This window comes from Caenorhabditis briggsae, assembly GCF_000004555.2.
Source record: "Caenorhabditis briggsae complete genome, chrI, whole genome shotgun sequence".
Lineage (NCBI taxonomy): Eukaryota > Metazoa > Nematoda > Chromadorea > Rhabditida > Rhabditidae > Caenorhabditis > Caenorhabditis briggsae.
This window is the reverse complement of record NC_013489.2, coordinates 14,280,709-14,296,423: the sequence shown is the minus strand read 5'-3', so window position 1 is coordinate 14,296,423 and position 15,715 is coordinate 14,280,709. Positions and strand designations below refer to the sequence as shown.

Sequence of the window (15,715 nt, the reverse complement as noted above, 5' to 3'; positions counted from 1 at the left end):
TACCCCCTTAAAATGCTAATTTCTCCTTTTTTGGGTCCCCGTTTTTTCCGAATTTTTCCAACTAGCTGGGTGCAATTGAACTTTCCGAGTGTTTTCCTCCTCCTCCTCCCTTCTTTTTTTGTATGATTTGAATGAAAGCACACGAGTATTCTGAAATTGATTAGTAGCTAAAAAACTATAGTTTATACACGTTTTTTGAACAGGAAAAGACCTAAAAATGACTTTAAATACTACAAAAATGGGAGAAAAATCACAAAAAATCGCTAAAAATTAAATAAAAATTCGATTAAAGGTCCCCTTTGCGACCACGAAACCGGGATCGCATGTCGACTAGCGATCGCTTGCACTCGGTAAAGTTCTGTAGAACGGCGAAGCACTTGTCGGGTACACTTCCGTCGTGCGCATCGATACATTCCTTGGCGGATCGGGCCTGGAAATTGGGAATTTAGGCTTGAATCGTTGAAAAAATTCAATTTTGAAATTGAAAATGGGTTTTATGGGTCTCAATTCGTTGAAAAATCCCATTTTTAGCTGGAAAAATGGGTTTCTTGGGGCGAAAAAGTCAATGTTCAGCTAGAAATTTGTGAAAAATGAGTTTGCAAGAGTCTGAAATCACTGTAAAATCCCATTTTTAGCTTGAAAAATGGATTTTTTTTTTGGTCGAAAATCGTTGAAAACCCCCATTTTCAGCTTAAAATATGGAAAAGTTCGGGGTTCTAAAGGTCTAAATTTTAGACTTTAAAATTGCCAAAAATGTTATTCTTAGCCTGAAAAACGGGGGTTTCTGGGTCTAAAATCCATGAAACAGCTTTTTTTCAGTTTGAAAATCGGGGTTTTATGGATTTCAAATCGTTGAAAACCTCATTTTTAGCTTGAAATATGTAAAAAAATGGGAGGTTTTTGGGTCAAAAGTTGTCGAAAAAAGCTTTTTTTCAGCTTGAAAACCTCATTTTTAGCTAGAAAAATGGATTTTTCAGGTCTGAAATCGTTCCAAAACCCATTTTCAAATGGAAATATGTAAAAACCGGGGGTTTATGGATCCAAAACCCTCTTAAAACCCATTTTTAGCTCTCAAAATCCGGCAAAAAGCGCCAAACCTGGACTTGGACGCATTGTGAATTCTTGATGCACTTTTTCAGCGCCTGTCGGAGACGATCACACGAGACGCCCGTCTTTTTCAGCTCATTGAATTCGTCGTCTTCGAATTGTTGGGATTGGGAGTGAGCGGTGATTCCGGCCATTTTTTGGAGCTGAAAATTAGGAACATCGAGAGAAATATAGCCAATTTCGAGGAGAAAAAGCACAAAAATTGAAGAATTTTAGGGAAAATCTTGGGGAAAATGAGCAAAAAAGATTTCTAAAAATATAAAAATCCATCGGACAGTTTTCTAGCCATGGCAGGTCCTTTCGGGTCTGAAACTTAAAAAATTGGCAGCAAAAAAGAGAAAAAAAAGCTGTTAAACAGATAAAAACCCTAAATTTCTGAAAAAAATAATGAGAAATCGAAAATTTCCAATTTTTCACAAAAACCTTCATTTTTCAGGCAAAATCTCGTGTTTTTCAACGCTTTTAGCGGTTTTAAACGTTTCGGAACCTCATTTTTCACATAAAATCATCGAAAACCCGCGAAAAAAGCACCGAAATCGCGTTTTTTAGCCAAAAGTAGCTTGAAAAAAAAATTTCCAGCGGAAAATTAATTCGTGTCGATTTACGGAGCTGGCGCCGTGCCAAGGAGTCTGTGTTCGTGGCGAGACCCGCCATGCGCCTTTAAAGAGTACGGTGGATCTCAGGCGCCCGTTTTGGGATTTCAGTTGTTTTTTTCTGAAATTTTGTTGTTTTTCGACGGATTTTTTCGATTTTTTTGGGATTTTTCTTGATTTTTGACCTTTTTTAGTGATGTTTTAGGTGAATTCGATGATTTTGAGTGATAAATTGCGTTTTCAAGCTATAATTGGCTGGAATTCACCCGAAATTTGGCTGAAATTTATCTCGACGGCTCGCTAGGCGAATTTTCTGCATTTTTCGTAACTTTTTTCCTTCCGCGCCGAATTTCTTCGTCTTGTTGATCGTGAAATAGCATCGCTCAGTGAAATTAGTCACCTAAAATGAATTTCGAATTCAAAAGTAGCGCGTATGAAAGAAATTTTTCTCCCTTCAGTACTTTTCCGCCTCTAGCGTCCCATTAGGGTGCAAGCGCGCTCCGCTGCGCCGGAATCGATAATGATGACGGTGTCGTTACGCCAGGCTCATTTCGAAGACATTGGGCGCCGAAATTCGAGCTTTTCCTTGATTTTCGATAGCTTTTAAGGTTCGGAAACCATTTTTAAGCATTATGCGCTTGAAATTTTTGTTGATTCGCCCATTTTCCTGCACTTTTCTCCTCGAATTTCTAAGATTTAGGTCATTAGTAGGATGTCAGTCGGATTTGTCGTCTAGAAGCGTTTTTTTTTTTGCATCATAATTTTCTCTTCTGTAAGATATTTCTCCACTTTTTACCGCTGATTTACATTTTTAATCGTATTATCATCTCCTCCTTTGTATCAACGATTCTTTTCCAGGTAATCATGTCGAATCAAACACCGTACATCGGAAGCAAAATTAGTCTCATCTCCAAGCTAGACATCCGCTACGAGGGAATCTTGTACACCGTCGACACAAACGACTCGACTATCGCTTTGGCCAAGGTTCGCTCATTCGGAACCGAGAAGCGCCCCACCGCCAACCCGGTCGCTGCCCGTGACGATGTCTACGAGTACATCATCTTCAAAGCCAGCGACATCAAGGACTTGATCGTGTGCGATACGCCGAAGATGGCAAATATCGGGTCGGGACTTCCATATGATCCCGCCATCATCTCTGTGTCTTCCCGATCGGCCCCAGCCAGCGATGGAGCTCCCAACGCGTCAGCCGGTTCATCGAGAGCCGGAACCCCATCCCGGAACAGCCCTCTGGCCCACATCGTCAACCAACAACGCCCTGGACGTGGAGGATATCAGCAAAGTGAGTTTCGCGACTTTGAATTATTGATTTAACTAACAATTTTCAGACTTCCAATCCAACCGAGGCTTCAACAACTACCGTGGAGGATTCGGTGGTTACAACAACCAACGCGGGCACAACAACTACGGAGTTCCACGAGTCAACCATCGCGAGAAGCTGAAGTTCGAGTCCGACTTTGACTTTGAGAAGGCCAACGAGAAGTTCCAGGAGACTCTTACTGACAACCTCGAGAAGCTGAACATCGATGAGAAGGAGCCGAAGGAGGTTGAGGAGAAGAAGGACTCTGCCTTCTATGACAAGAAGACGTCGTTCTTCGACAACATCAGTTGCGAATCCCTGGAGAAGGCCGAAGGAAAGACCGGGCGCCCAGATTGGAAGAAGGAGCGGGAGACCAACCAGGAGACGTTCGGCCACAACGCCGTTCGTTCGTTGAACTACCGCCGTGGATTTGGTGGTCGGGGACGTGGAGGAAACCGTGGATATGGAGGTAATAATCTGAATTTCCTAATTCAACTAATTTTTTATTTAATTTCAGGATACAACAATGGTTACCAGAGCCGCGGAGGATACAACAATGGAGGATATCGCCCGAACAACGGAGGATACCGTCGTGGCGGCTACGTTCCTCGGGACAACCAACACAGCAGCGCCGCCGCTACTGAGCAGTAGTCCCCATCGTCACAATAACATTGTTCTCTCTCCCCCATACAGACGCACTCCCTCGTAGTAGTTTGTTAATTTATTATGTAAGTGTAATTCCAGCTGACCCCTTTTCAATTATCGTCCCTGTCCTCAACAACCCATTAGCGTGTTAACTCAACCCGTTAATTATTTGGAAATCTCGTACAATTCAATGCGGGCCTTCTGTTATTTTGTAATAATTATTGCGCACCCACACAAACACATCTCTCCCCGCCCAAAATTCCCCCATCTTGTTTTTTCGCCCTTATGAAGTTCTCCAGCCCCCACTATAAACAGTGATTTGTCCTTTTTTTCCCGTTCCATCCCTCGCCCCTTTTCTAAATTCTAGCTTGTGAATTTTAAAGCATGTCGTTCTGTTGTCCTGAGTTTGTCATTCTAATAAAAATTGCATTGACTGGCTATTTTCGGAATCATGTCACTATTGTCAATTCAAAAAGATCGCACCGGTGAACACACAAACAAACAAGGGGGCGGAGCGATCCGCCCCTTTTCGCAAAGGCGCCACGCAGTTTTTCGACGGTATTTTAATGTCGCCGTTTTTTTGGTTATTTTTCACCGAATTGAAGGAAATTCGTTGATTTTTTTCTATGTCATCTATTTAAGAAATTGCCTTCTGGTATCACATTGGAATTCAGAAGACAACGACGAGGAGGAGGAGATTGAAGACGTCATCGTGGTTCCTGAGGGAGTAGTGGATGAGCATACAACGGAGCAATATTACATAGTGAAAAAAGACAAAGAAAAAATGGACGATACGGTTTAATGATGATTGTTTGGTGATCTATACATCTTTATAATAAACATGTTAATTTTTCTAGTGTTTTCTAATACGCCATATAGCAATTAAAGCATAGATAGTCAGGAAGATCACTAAAAGTCCAAAGATGATTAGGAAATTTTTGGATAACAAAAAATTTGAAGCTTTCTCGCAGATAATTGATATCCGGGAAGGAGCTGGTGGCTTTTCTGGAATGATTTCTGTGGAAGTTGGTTCTGGCCTTCTTAAAATCGACGACTTCTGAAGTCTTCCGTTGGCATTTTTCTATAAAAATCGGGATAAACAGATTTACAGATGGACAAGATTACTTTTTCATCTAGTTTTTTGGCATCTCTTTGGTATTGCCGAAGATGTCGAGGTTCAATTGGGCGAGGGATGTATTCGATCTGGAAATTGGACACTCAACTTTGAGGTAAATTATCTCCCTTCTTAGTGAAGATTGAAAAAAGTGGTCAATTAGGAAATTGTAGAAAATTTAATTTTACAAATTTTCATAGTTAATCACTATTTTATATCTTACTAGAAAATGTGATAATCAAGGTTAAAGGGGGCGGGGCCTCTGCGGCCCTTGCCGGCGACCAGTAGGCGTGTGCCCGCCTTACGCTTACTTCTACCGCAATTATCTTGGTTCCTAGTGAAGATACAAAAAATTGTAAACTACGAAATCATAGGAAATTCAATTTTACACATTTTATCAGTTAACCACTTTTTCGTATCTTTCACAGAAACCGAGATAAAGAGTTAAAAGTGAGCATTATCTTGATAACTCACCGGTGGTGTTGGGAATGTTCTCCAAGTTGGTGGCTCGTTTGGGTTTAGCAAATTTAGGTCCATTTTTTGGTTTCCAGCATTTTTGAAGTCCGAAACCACTTGAATGCTCTGAAAAGTTGAGAAAAATTTGTAAATCCGAAATTGCGCTCTAATGCACTATCTCCTATCTTTGAGCTCAATTATCTCGCTTGCTAGTAAAGATGCAAAAAAGTGGTCAATTAGAAAATTGTAGGAAATTTGATTTCACACATTTTTGCAGTTTGTCATTTTTGCTATCGTTACTGATAAACGATATAAATTCAAACAAAGAAAGCGAGACATAGCACCCTTGCCGAGGACCCTATAGTCATGCGCCAGCCGATCGCTCTTTTTAAATTTGAATATCTTGGTTACTAGTAAAGATACAAAAACATTATAAACTAATAAAATATAGGAAAGTTAATTTTACACATTTTACTAGTTTGTCTCTTTCTTGTATCTTTTGGAAGAACCTAAATAAAAAGGCTTAAAGAAAACATGCTAGATTTTTTTTGCGTCTTTTGGCTTCATTCAATTTAAAGGTGGGGGGTCATGAAAAAATAATGTTCTCGAAATTCTGTTTAAATATGCCCCTCGAGGAGTTGAACTTGTCGAGGCGAGTATTGAAGGTGCGGCGCCGCTACCGACTGAGCCATGTGGGCGGAACTGGAGCGGGCGCCTGATTGCATACATAAAGGCGAGAACGACAGCTGTACGCAGAGTGACATTAAGCGTTGTACACCGTTACGGTAGAATGCATACTCTGGCCCCAAAAATCCCCCGTAAAATCTCCTGTCCCCCCACCTTTAATATGGTTTTAAACTCCATAAAATGGGTATTTTCAATTTTTATGTTCCAAATCTTAAAAAATCTTACATTTAAATTAGAGTGCACTGCCGGATGATACGTTTGCCCGGACTCTGGAATTCCTTCATATCCCAATTTTTCCTGAAATTTCGAATTTTCAATTATAACCTTTAAAATTTGGCATTTCTCACTAAAAGCGACGAATTTTTGAAATTCAAATCTGGATGAGTTGCCGGGCGGTACAGTCTGCCGGATTCTGGAATTCCTTGATAGCCTAGCTCCTGAAAAACTCCAAGAAAAATTTAAAGTTCTCCTTGAAAATCTTACAAATGGCTTTTCAGAAGCCATCCACTTTTGGGCATTCGACGGGGCTGGTTTCCAGGGATGTTTGAGAAGTTTCTGGAAGATTTTTCAAGTTTTGAGACTTGAAGTGCTAAAAAATACCAAACGTTGTTTTGGAGAAGGCGCGGAAAACGATCGATAGTTGTGTCTTGAAGTATTGAGAACCATCTGAAAGTTTGACCTTGACTATCTCGGTTCCTAGGGAAGATGCATAAAAATAGTCAACTAGGAAAATGTGCAGAATTCAATTTTAAGCATTTTTGTAGTTATTTATTTTTAGATAGCACTACTGAAAAGTGAGATATGAGCGATTAAAGAAGACATGGCTGCTGCGCCCCCTTCTAGCAACCCACAGTTGTGGGCCCGGCGACTGCTCACTTCTACCTTAATTATCTCGGTTCTTTGTTAAGATACCCAAAACTGATCAATCAGTAAATTGTGTAGAATTTGATTTTACACACTTTTGTAGTTGGTAACTTTTGGATAGAATTCTTGAGAAATGCGATAAATAGGTCCAGCGCCCTTTTCTGGCGACCTACAGTTGTCAGCCCGCCGACCGCTCCCTTTAAGGTTGATTATCTCGGTTCCTAGCAAATATACAAAAAATTGACTAAGTAGCAAATTGTGCAGAATTTAATTTTACACAATTTTGTAACTGTCTATTCTTCGATAGCTTCACTGGAAAACGAGCTATAAGCGATTGAAGTATTTCGACGCAATTTGACGCTTTTCAAAAGGTGACCTCAAATTGTATTTGATTTTTAAGCTTTATATTCACTATAATAAAATGTCCCCGTTTAAAAAATGCCACGTATTGGATAAGAAATCAGTGTCTCTGTGAAATCCCTTTGAATCTTTATTGTTGGATAATTTTCAGTGGCACCTTCTCTCTGGTAAGAAGCCCTTTGCATTCCGCTGCTCAATTCTTGTCTCTTTTGCTTTTTTCTGTCGATTGATCCGATGCGAAAAAAGTACTAAAAGGCCCGAAGGGTCGCCATGTTTCCGGGTTCATGGCTAGGTGTTTTATCACTGAACGTCCCCGAGTAGCAGAAGATTTTATCAATGATTAAAAAAATGGAGACAACAATGAAAAGTGATTATGCAATGTGGCTTCTTATCGGGATGAGAAGGAGCTTCTGAAAATTAACCGACAATGGTCTCCGAAAAGAGGGGTTTTTTGGCTGACTTCTTGTTTTTTTTTGTTAGGGGGTGGGGGACCCCTCCCTCCACGCCCTATGGGTTTTAGAAGGTGATCCCATTGGTCAAATAAACCTTGTTTCCCTTTCATGTACTGAGCCTCTACGTGGCGAAAGGGATCAACAGACTAGTTTCTAGTCTGGCTAATCAGTACACTATTCGAACTCTGTTTTGAAATAAATGCTTAATTTTCATTTTATAAAAGTGTTGTTTTTCTATGGATTTTGACCATTTTCAGGAGCTAATTTTGAACTGTACATCTTCCTTATCGTTTTTATATCGAATAAATGTTGCGTCTTTTCCGCTCACTTGTATCTTACCTATTACAAAAACTAATTGAAATTCAAAAATTCAAGTTTTCCATAAAATTTGAAACATTTCGATACCAAATACAGCAATGAAATCCTTTTTTACACAGATTCAGAAGGTTCAACTTCTAAACTTATGAAAAATCTAATTACGTTTATTTGAGCTCAATTATCTCGGTTCGTAGGGAAGTTACAATGAAATGATCAACTAGTAAATCGTTTAAGTTTTGATTTTTTACATTTTATTAGTTGTCCATGTTTTGATAGCTTCACTTAAAAACAAGCTATAAGCGATTGAAAAGGGCGTGACTTTAGCGCCCCTTGTCGGCGACCAGTAGGCCAAGGCCCGCCGACCGCTAACTTTGACCTCAATTATCTCGCTTTCTAGTACAGATACAGTAAAGTATTAAACTATTGAAATATAGGAAATGTAATTTTAAACATTTTACTAGTTGACAACTTTTTTTTTATATTTTCTAAAAACCAAGATAAAGTGGCTTAAAGTAGTCTATCCAGAATCTTTAGTCGCTGGTGATTTTCCACAGTTGTAAAGTCTTTTCTAGGAACCAAGATAAAATGGTCCAAAGTAACTTACCAGAAACATTCGTTTTTGGTGATTTCCCCCATTTTCAGCTGTTTTCTGGACCCCATAAGATGGATGAACCCGGTTTTTGGGCATCTGAAATTTAAAGACATCTGGACAAACAAATACACAGATTGAGCCGAAATTCCTAGACCCTCATCTTGGAATAAAACTTAAAAGAAAACATCAAAAGGTGACAAATATATGCAAAATTTTCTCTTTTAGAAATGAGTAGTACTCTACTAATTGGGCTCCGCCCACTTTTTGTTTTCACACTTCTAGGAGGGAAATCATCAAAACAATTAGGATATAAGATCATTGAACAGTTTAGAGGGAATTTTTGAAGTTTGTGTACTGAAAACTGTGAAATTACTATTTTTGGAATCTAGGGAAAATTTGAAACATTTTGGTACCAAATAGGCTAATGAAATTTCAATTTTCGCAAGAGTTTAGATGATAAGGCGGGAAAATCGACTATCCTAACTTTAAACCTAATTATCTTGGTTACTAAAAAAGATACAAAAAAGTAGTCGACTAGAAAAATGTGTGAATTTGAATTTTACACATTTTGCTAGTTGATAACTTTTTCCTATCTTTTACAAAAACCAAGATAAATGAGCTTAAAGATGCGCGCTTCCCTACCTGCGTCTCCACCCTCGCCGAAAAAGGTAAAATATAGATCTCCACCCTCGCCGAAAAAGGTAAAATATCAATTAGTAAAATATAGAAAATTTAATTTTACACATTTTACTAGTTGACCACTTTTTTGTAACTTTTTTAGGAACCGAGATAGAGAGACCTAAAGAATGCTTACCATAAATTTTGGTATATGCTGATTTCCCCCATTTTTAGCTATCTTTCAAGCCCAAAAAAGCAGAAGAACCTAGTTTTCGACATTTGAAAGTATTAAAACACACATTTTTATTAATTATTGCTTCGACATTTCAGAGACATGGTGATTTTGGAGGGATATATAATTGGAGAGAAGAGGATGGGGTGGGGGGTAGGGTTAGTACAAAAAATTGTCAGCAGAATGTGTAGATTTCTTCAATTAGAATTTCTTGAGAAAAAAAAAAGTTGGGGATAAATTATGTTTTGTAGCAGCATTTGCAGCAGCAACAATAGACAAACCACTGCCAGCACGACGCCGGTGGCTCGTGTGCATGTTCTTGAACTGCTGGAGCTGGGGCAGGAGGATTCTGAAAGTAGTGATGTTCTGGAGAAAGATACAAAAAAGTTGTCAACTAGTGAAATGTGAAAAATTAAATGTTCTATGTTTTAATAGTTCACAGCTTTTTTGTATCTTTACTAGGAGCTAAGACAATTAACGCTGACGTGAAGACTACTGTGGGTCGCTGAAGAGTGGGTAGCTCTCTTTAATCACATATAACTCATTTCACAGTAATGCTATTTAAAAACGATCAACAAAAAAAATATGTAAAATTAAATTTTCTACAATTTTTCAGTTGACCACTTTTTTGTATCTCTGCTAGGAACCGAGTTATAATAAGTTTAAGTAAGCATACCCCACCCCGACACCGCAGGCTCCCTTCACGAAAGGGGGGGGGGGGGAGCGCCCTCCCTTGCAGCGCGCATGTGGATATGACTTTTTGAAGTCTGATTATCTCTGTAACTATTGTTGCAAGATAAAAATACTTAACTACTCAAATGTGTAAAATCAAATTTCCTACAATTTCCTAGTTGACCATTTTTATATAACTTTACTAAGAGCCGAGATAATTAAGCTTCAATGTACAGATAGTTCCTAGCTTGTTAAACGACCCCTTCCACCAAAAAATTCCCAATTTTAAAGAGCTTTTTTTTCAAATTAAAATTTTGCAATATTTAAAACTTAGGAAAATCTTAAACCTCCTCGGCTGCCACCACTTCCTCGGCTGCTGCAACTGCCGGAACCTGTGGCGCTTCCACGGCGAATGGTGCGACGAGCTCAATGGCTGGGACAACCTGAAAATCCTTTTTTGTAGTTAAAAATTTTTGTTGTCTGCAAACACCATCACGTTAAAATGCAGACAGAAAATTCAAAAAACGCATACCGGTTCAGGTGGTGGTGCGCGAACCAACGGAGCCATCGGGGCTCTCACGATCATTTTCGGTGGGTCGGCAGCAGCCTCTGGAGCATCGATAACCGGTGATTTTGGTGGTGTTTGGGGTTTCTAAAAATTGTTATAATATATGATAAAATTTTAAATTTTTTGCTGATTCTAAAAATATACATTCTATAGCGCTAGCTTAAAAATGAAGCAAGTTATGATTAATTGTTTACCAGTAACCAAAAACCGGCCATTTTCTAAGGGTTAGTCATTTTAAAGGCACTGAAAAATTTGGAATTTACAATCAAATTTAAATGTTCAAATATGTGTTAAGTTAAAAATTTTAAGGGCTTTTGAATGGTACTAACACCAAAACTCTAGCGCAAAAATAAAGCAAGTTATGATCAATTTTTTGCCACTAGCCAAAAATCAGTCATATTTTTTGGAATAGCCATTTTTGAGGTGCTGAAAATCTGAATTTCGAGACATTTCAAACATAAAAATTGTTTTTAAATTTAAAATTTTCCGGGCTTTCAAATGGTACTAACACCGAAGCTCTAGCTTAAAAATGAAGGGATTTCTGAAGGAATTACGAAATTTGGCTAAAAACTGGTTAATTTGACTGAAAATCTGAAAATTTCAAGATCCAAAAAATTCTAATCTCTCCGACGGATCCATTGTTGACGAGAGCGGCTCCAGATGACGGTGGCATCTGAAAAAATCCATTTTATATTGGAAAATAAGAAATTTCGACTTTAAAGGCGCATGACCCAAAACATTTCAAAAAATCAAAGTTTTTAAAACCCCGCCTTGTTTATACTCATTTCAAAGCTCTTAGAGAGCTGAGGTCAGTTATCTTACTTTCATCAAAATTTTGGCTGAAAATTCCAGATTTTCAGAAAAAAAATTTTGGAAAAAATAATTACCTCAGTCTTGCGAGCTGCTGAGGCTGCGGTCCATCTTGACGACTCCTGAAAAAGAAAATAACTCTTTTATGTTCGAAAAATAAGTTAAACGTACATATCTGGGATACATCTTTCCCGGAGTGAGGAGCGGAGCCGCTCTGGACTGGAATGGGCTTAACGGAATCTGAAAATTATTGGAATTTTTAGATTTTTAGAAAGTAAGTCATGTTTGTACTTATTTTGAAGCTCTAAAAACAAGAAATTCGAATCTTTTTAAAAATTCGGAATCGGACTGAAATAGACCAAGTAATGGTCTAAACAACTCCCCCCGTTTTAGGCTCATTTTTGGTCGAATACATGAAGTTCTGGGAACCTGGTATTGTTTATACTCATTTTGAAGTTTTAGACGAGTCAAAATCAAAGTTTTCCACAAAACTGAATTTGGACCAAAATGGGCCAAGCTATGGCTCAAACAAGATTTATGATGTTTTAGGCCTTTTTGCCGAAAAAGTGAATTTCACAAACCCAGCCTTATTTATACTCATTTTGAAGCTCATGAAGAGAGAAACTCAAAGTAATTTAATTCAGACTACAAACTACAAAAGTTTTTATCACAAGAAGCTCCTGAGACGGCTGACTGCGAACAATGTATACATCGGAACGTTGAGCCGGAATTTGGGCGTCCACCTGAAAATTGAAAAAAATTGAAATTTACAATTATCTTATTAGTAATTACCTGTTTGGCTTCGTGGGAAGATCCGTCCGAGGTCTGAAAAATGGGAAATTGGAGATTTTAAATTCATGAAAAAAAGGGGGAATCTAAAAATCTATGAAAAAATGCATAAACCCCTCAAAATTTTGGTATTTCAGAAATCCATTAGTTCTAGAATTCCTAATAATTGTGAAATTTGTAGAAATCCTAAACATTTTTAAACAAAATAAAAATGATTGAAACGTCCCAAAACTCAAAAATCCAAAGGATTCCAAGAATCTTTAAAATCTGAAATTTCCAAAAATTCTAGAAACCTCAGAATAAAAAAAACTCGGCTCTATTCTAGTTTAGAGGTCCCAAAAAAGATCAGAGGTCCCAAAAAAGAATAGAGGTCCGAAAAAAAATTAGAGGTCCCAAAATAAAATAGAGGTCCCTAAAAAATTAGAGGTCCCAAAAAAGTTTAGTGGTCCCAAGAAAAAATAGTGGTCCAAAACTTAAAAATGCACAGATACCGGAATAATGTACTAAAATTTGAATTGTGGAAGAATTTAAAGTTTTGAGGTCTTATAGCAAAATAATTGTTGATGATATATTTTATACTTCTAATAGGCTTAGGAATGAATTTTTTCTGACAATTATCTAAGCCTGAGAGACAGCATAATCACGGAGTGATTACTGTATTGCCCAAATTTTCCTCATATGTAAATTGGGGTTCATCAGCAAGATGCGAGAGAATTGAAGCTAAAATTGTTAGGAGTAGTCATGTCATCCTATAAGACCCCAAAACTCAAACTACCCACACAGTTCAAATACTAGTACATTATTCCAACATCTGCCCGTTTTTCGTATTTTGGACCTCTAAATTTTTTTGGGACCTCTAAACTAGAAAAGAGCCAAAAACTCTTCGAAATCTGATATCCTTTTCCTGAAAACTCAGAAAAAAAAACTTGGAATCTTGAAAAATACGAAAATCCTAAAACCCCCGAAACCTCGTTTAAAATCCAAAGTTCTTGGAATGCTATCACTGTAATAGAATAGTTTCAGAATCCTAAAATTTTGAACATCCTTAACACCTGAAAATACAAAAATCCAAACCCCCCCCCCCCCCGATTTAAACCCGGAAATTCCCAAAATTCTCAAAAAGAAGTGAAAAATTCAAAATTACCGATCCAACATTTCCATTGTCCATCTGATAGAAGGCAACACCATCAGGATGTATCTGAACCTGTAATTATCGAAAAAATTAATTAATTTTTTTTTGAAAACTTACACGAGCCCTGCGCTTTTTGGATCCACTGCGATTCGGGAAGATCAGAACATGCTGAAAAAAAAATTCGAAAAAAATTTTTTCGCAAAATTTCGAAATTCGTGCTCACGTCATCAGAAGTCGGAGCCTTCTGAGCCGGCGACGATGGTCCCGAGCGTCGGCTAGATGGTGGTGAATCCAATGGGATGGTGTAGAATACAGGTTCGTCCTTCATCTGGAATTTCAGAAAAAATCGAAAATTTTGGGAATCTTTGACTAAAAATAGGCCTAAAAAAGAAGGAAATGAAGGGAAAAAGAAGTATAAAGTTTCGATTTTTTGATTTTTAGGAGAATGAAAGCTCCGAGAAAATTCTAGAAGAGCCAAATCTTATCTCCAGAGACCCCCTCGTGTTTTTTCTAGAGGAAAATTTTCGGAAAAGAGAGAATTAGGTGAATCATCTGATTCTCATCATCCTAACTACTAAATTTGATGATATTATGGTCTTATTACTTTTGAATGACAATTAGTGAATTAAAGGGACATGATGATTTTCAGAAAATAATTCTTAAAGGCGCATAGAGGGATACTGTAGTTGAAATTAGAATTTGAAGGAGATATGGCTTGAGTATACTCATTTTGAAGCTCTCGATGAGACAAATTCAATGGGATTAGTTTCTTTTTTTTTTTTGGATCCGAGTAAGTTTGAGAGGGTTGTCTCTAATTTTTTTTGAGCCCAAATTTTAGAATTTGGCTTGTGACGCGCTTTGAAATGAGTATAAACAAGGCTAGGTTTGAATTTTCGGAATTTCGGCCTAAATACCATTTGGGCCCTAACTTGGCCTATTCTAGGCCAATTTGAAGTTCGAAAAAATTTTTGAATTTGGTGTGGGACAAGATTCAAGATGACTATAAACAAGGCTAGGCTTGAAATTTTTCTTTTTTTTCAGATTAAAGCGGCTTAAGCCTTGTTCAGGCCATAACTTGGTCCATTTTTGTCCAAATTGAATTTTAATGCCATTATTGAATTAAGCTTGTTAAAAGCTTTTGAATGAGTATAAACAAGGGTGGGTTTCCAAAAATTCATGTTACCGGCTAAAATGGCCTTAAAAGAGCCTAATCCTTTTTTAGACCATAACTTGGCCTATTTCGGTCCGAATTACCCAAAATAAAATAAAATTTTTTATTCAAAATTCTGCCAAGAACCAAAAAATTATCTGGAGTCCGGTCTCTTTCCACACGCGACCATTTGCCATAAAAAGGCGCACATCGAGTCGTCCAATGCTCTGTGAACCAAATTTATTATCTGACCATCAAATGCGGTTGTGTGCATGATTGCACAGTCTTGGGTTCTGGAAAAAAATTAGAAATTACAATAGAAAACTGAATTTGAAACATTTTGATACCAAACATGAGCAATTTGCAAGAATTTGAGGTATAATTATTAAGGATTTCTTGAGAGCTCTAACCATTTTTGAAGCCACTACCTTGTTTGGGTCATAACTTGGTTCATTTTGGTCCAAATTCAATTTCAATTACTGTCTCAAGTTTGTCTTGTTTAGCTCTTTAAAATGAGTATAAACAAGGCATACTTTCAAAAAAAATTGTTCTCGAAATTTTTAGAATCCACCTTGAATCTCAACTAACCCTCCGTTCTTAAGCCACGTGCTTGGCTCTCCTGGAGCCCACACAAATTCAGCTTTCCCAGTTGTATGTCCATCTGCCTAATAGATAATCTAAAAATTCGATTTTTCAGCTTCATTTCTAGCCAAAAATCAACTTTGTAGCTCCAAAACTAAAAAAATTACGGTGGTTTGAAACTTTGAGAGTCCGGATTTTGATTTCCAATGTTTAAACCCCTATAACTTCATTAGTTTTGAAGCTATTCGAAAAATTTTTGGCTTAAAATGAGAAAATTCGAAAAATCACACTGAAAACTCAAATTTTTGAATTCGGACTCTAAAATTTTCAAACCCTCTTAACTTTGTTAGTTTTGGAGCCACATAAACAACTTTTGGCTCAAAATGAAGTGGAAAATTTGAATTTTTTGTAGTTTGTAGTCTCTACACTTACTGGCCACTGCCTCATTCGAATCCTGGAGCCCTGACACTTTTGCACCTGGAAGATTCTAGGAATTTGTAGTTTTTGTAGTTTTTGTAGCCTCCCAGGCCGCCATCATGCGGTGGTCGGCCGCCATGACCATTCCCACCACTGTAGCTCTCTTCAGAGGACGATGAGAATCCGAATCGATTGCTATATCTGGTGACGATACTACAAACTACAGTAATCCCAATAAA

At 37.7% G+C, this 15,715-nt stretch overlaps 5 protein-coding genes across 5 annotated transcripts; 1 reads left to right on the top strand and 4 right to left on the bottom strand.

Moving 5' to 3' along the window:
- Positions 1–286: 286 nt before the first annotated feature.
- On the bottom strand, positions 287–1,241 carry CBG07988 (the record flags this gene model as incomplete). Its single annotated transcript, XM_002646064.1, has 2 exons — positions 287–430; positions 1,098–1,241. The coding sequence occupies 2 exons, from the start codon at positions 1,239–1,241 to the stop codon at positions 287–289; spliced, it is 288 nt and encodes a 95-aa protein (XP_002646110.1).
- A 1,323-nt stretch (positions 1,242–2,564) lies between these two features.
- Positions 2,565–3,669, top strand: Cbr-car-1 (the record flags this gene model as incomplete). The annotated part of the gene is made up of 3 exons (XM_002646063.1): positions 2,565–3,000; positions 3,047–3,487; positions 3,536–3,669. 3 exons carry the CDS (start codon positions 2,565–2,567, stop codon positions 3,667–3,669), a joined length of 1,011 nt encoding a protein of 336 aa, XP_002646109.1.
- An 847-nt stretch (positions 3,670–4,516) lies between these two features.
- Positions 4,517–8,602, bottom strand: CBG26566 (the record flags this gene model as incomplete). Its single annotated transcript, XM_045241523.1, has 7 exons — positions 4,517–4,744; positions 4,789–4,866; positions 5,252–5,359; positions 6,146–6,217; positions 6,268–6,357; positions 6,404–6,475; positions 8,519–8,602. 7 exons carry the CDS (start codon positions 8,600–8,602, stop codon positions 4,517–4,519), a joined length of 732 nt encoding a protein of 243 aa, XP_045098747.1.
- Positions 8,603–9,594: 992 nt separating this feature from the next.
- On the bottom strand, positions 9,595–13,655 carry CBG26565 (the record flags this gene model as incomplete). Its single annotated transcript, XM_045241522.1, has 7 exons — positions 9,595–9,705; positions 10,561–10,680; positions 11,484–11,528; positions 12,078–12,149; positions 12,199–12,231; positions 13,445–13,495; positions 13,551–13,655. The coding sequence occupies 7 exons, from the start codon at positions 13,653–13,655 to the stop codon at positions 9,595–9,597; spliced, it is 537 nt and encodes a 178-aa protein (XP_045098746.1).
- Positions 13,656–14,631: 976 nt separating this feature from the next.
- On the bottom strand, positions 14,632–15,506 carry CBG07984 (the record flags this gene model as incomplete). Its single annotated transcript, XM_002646062.1, has 3 exons — positions 14,632–14,770; positions 15,066–15,142; positions 15,492–15,506. 3 exons carry the CDS (start codon positions 15,504–15,506, stop codon positions 14,632–14,634), a joined length of 231 nt encoding a protein of 76 aa, XP_002646108.1.
- Positions 15,507–15,715: the final 209 nt, after the last annotated feature.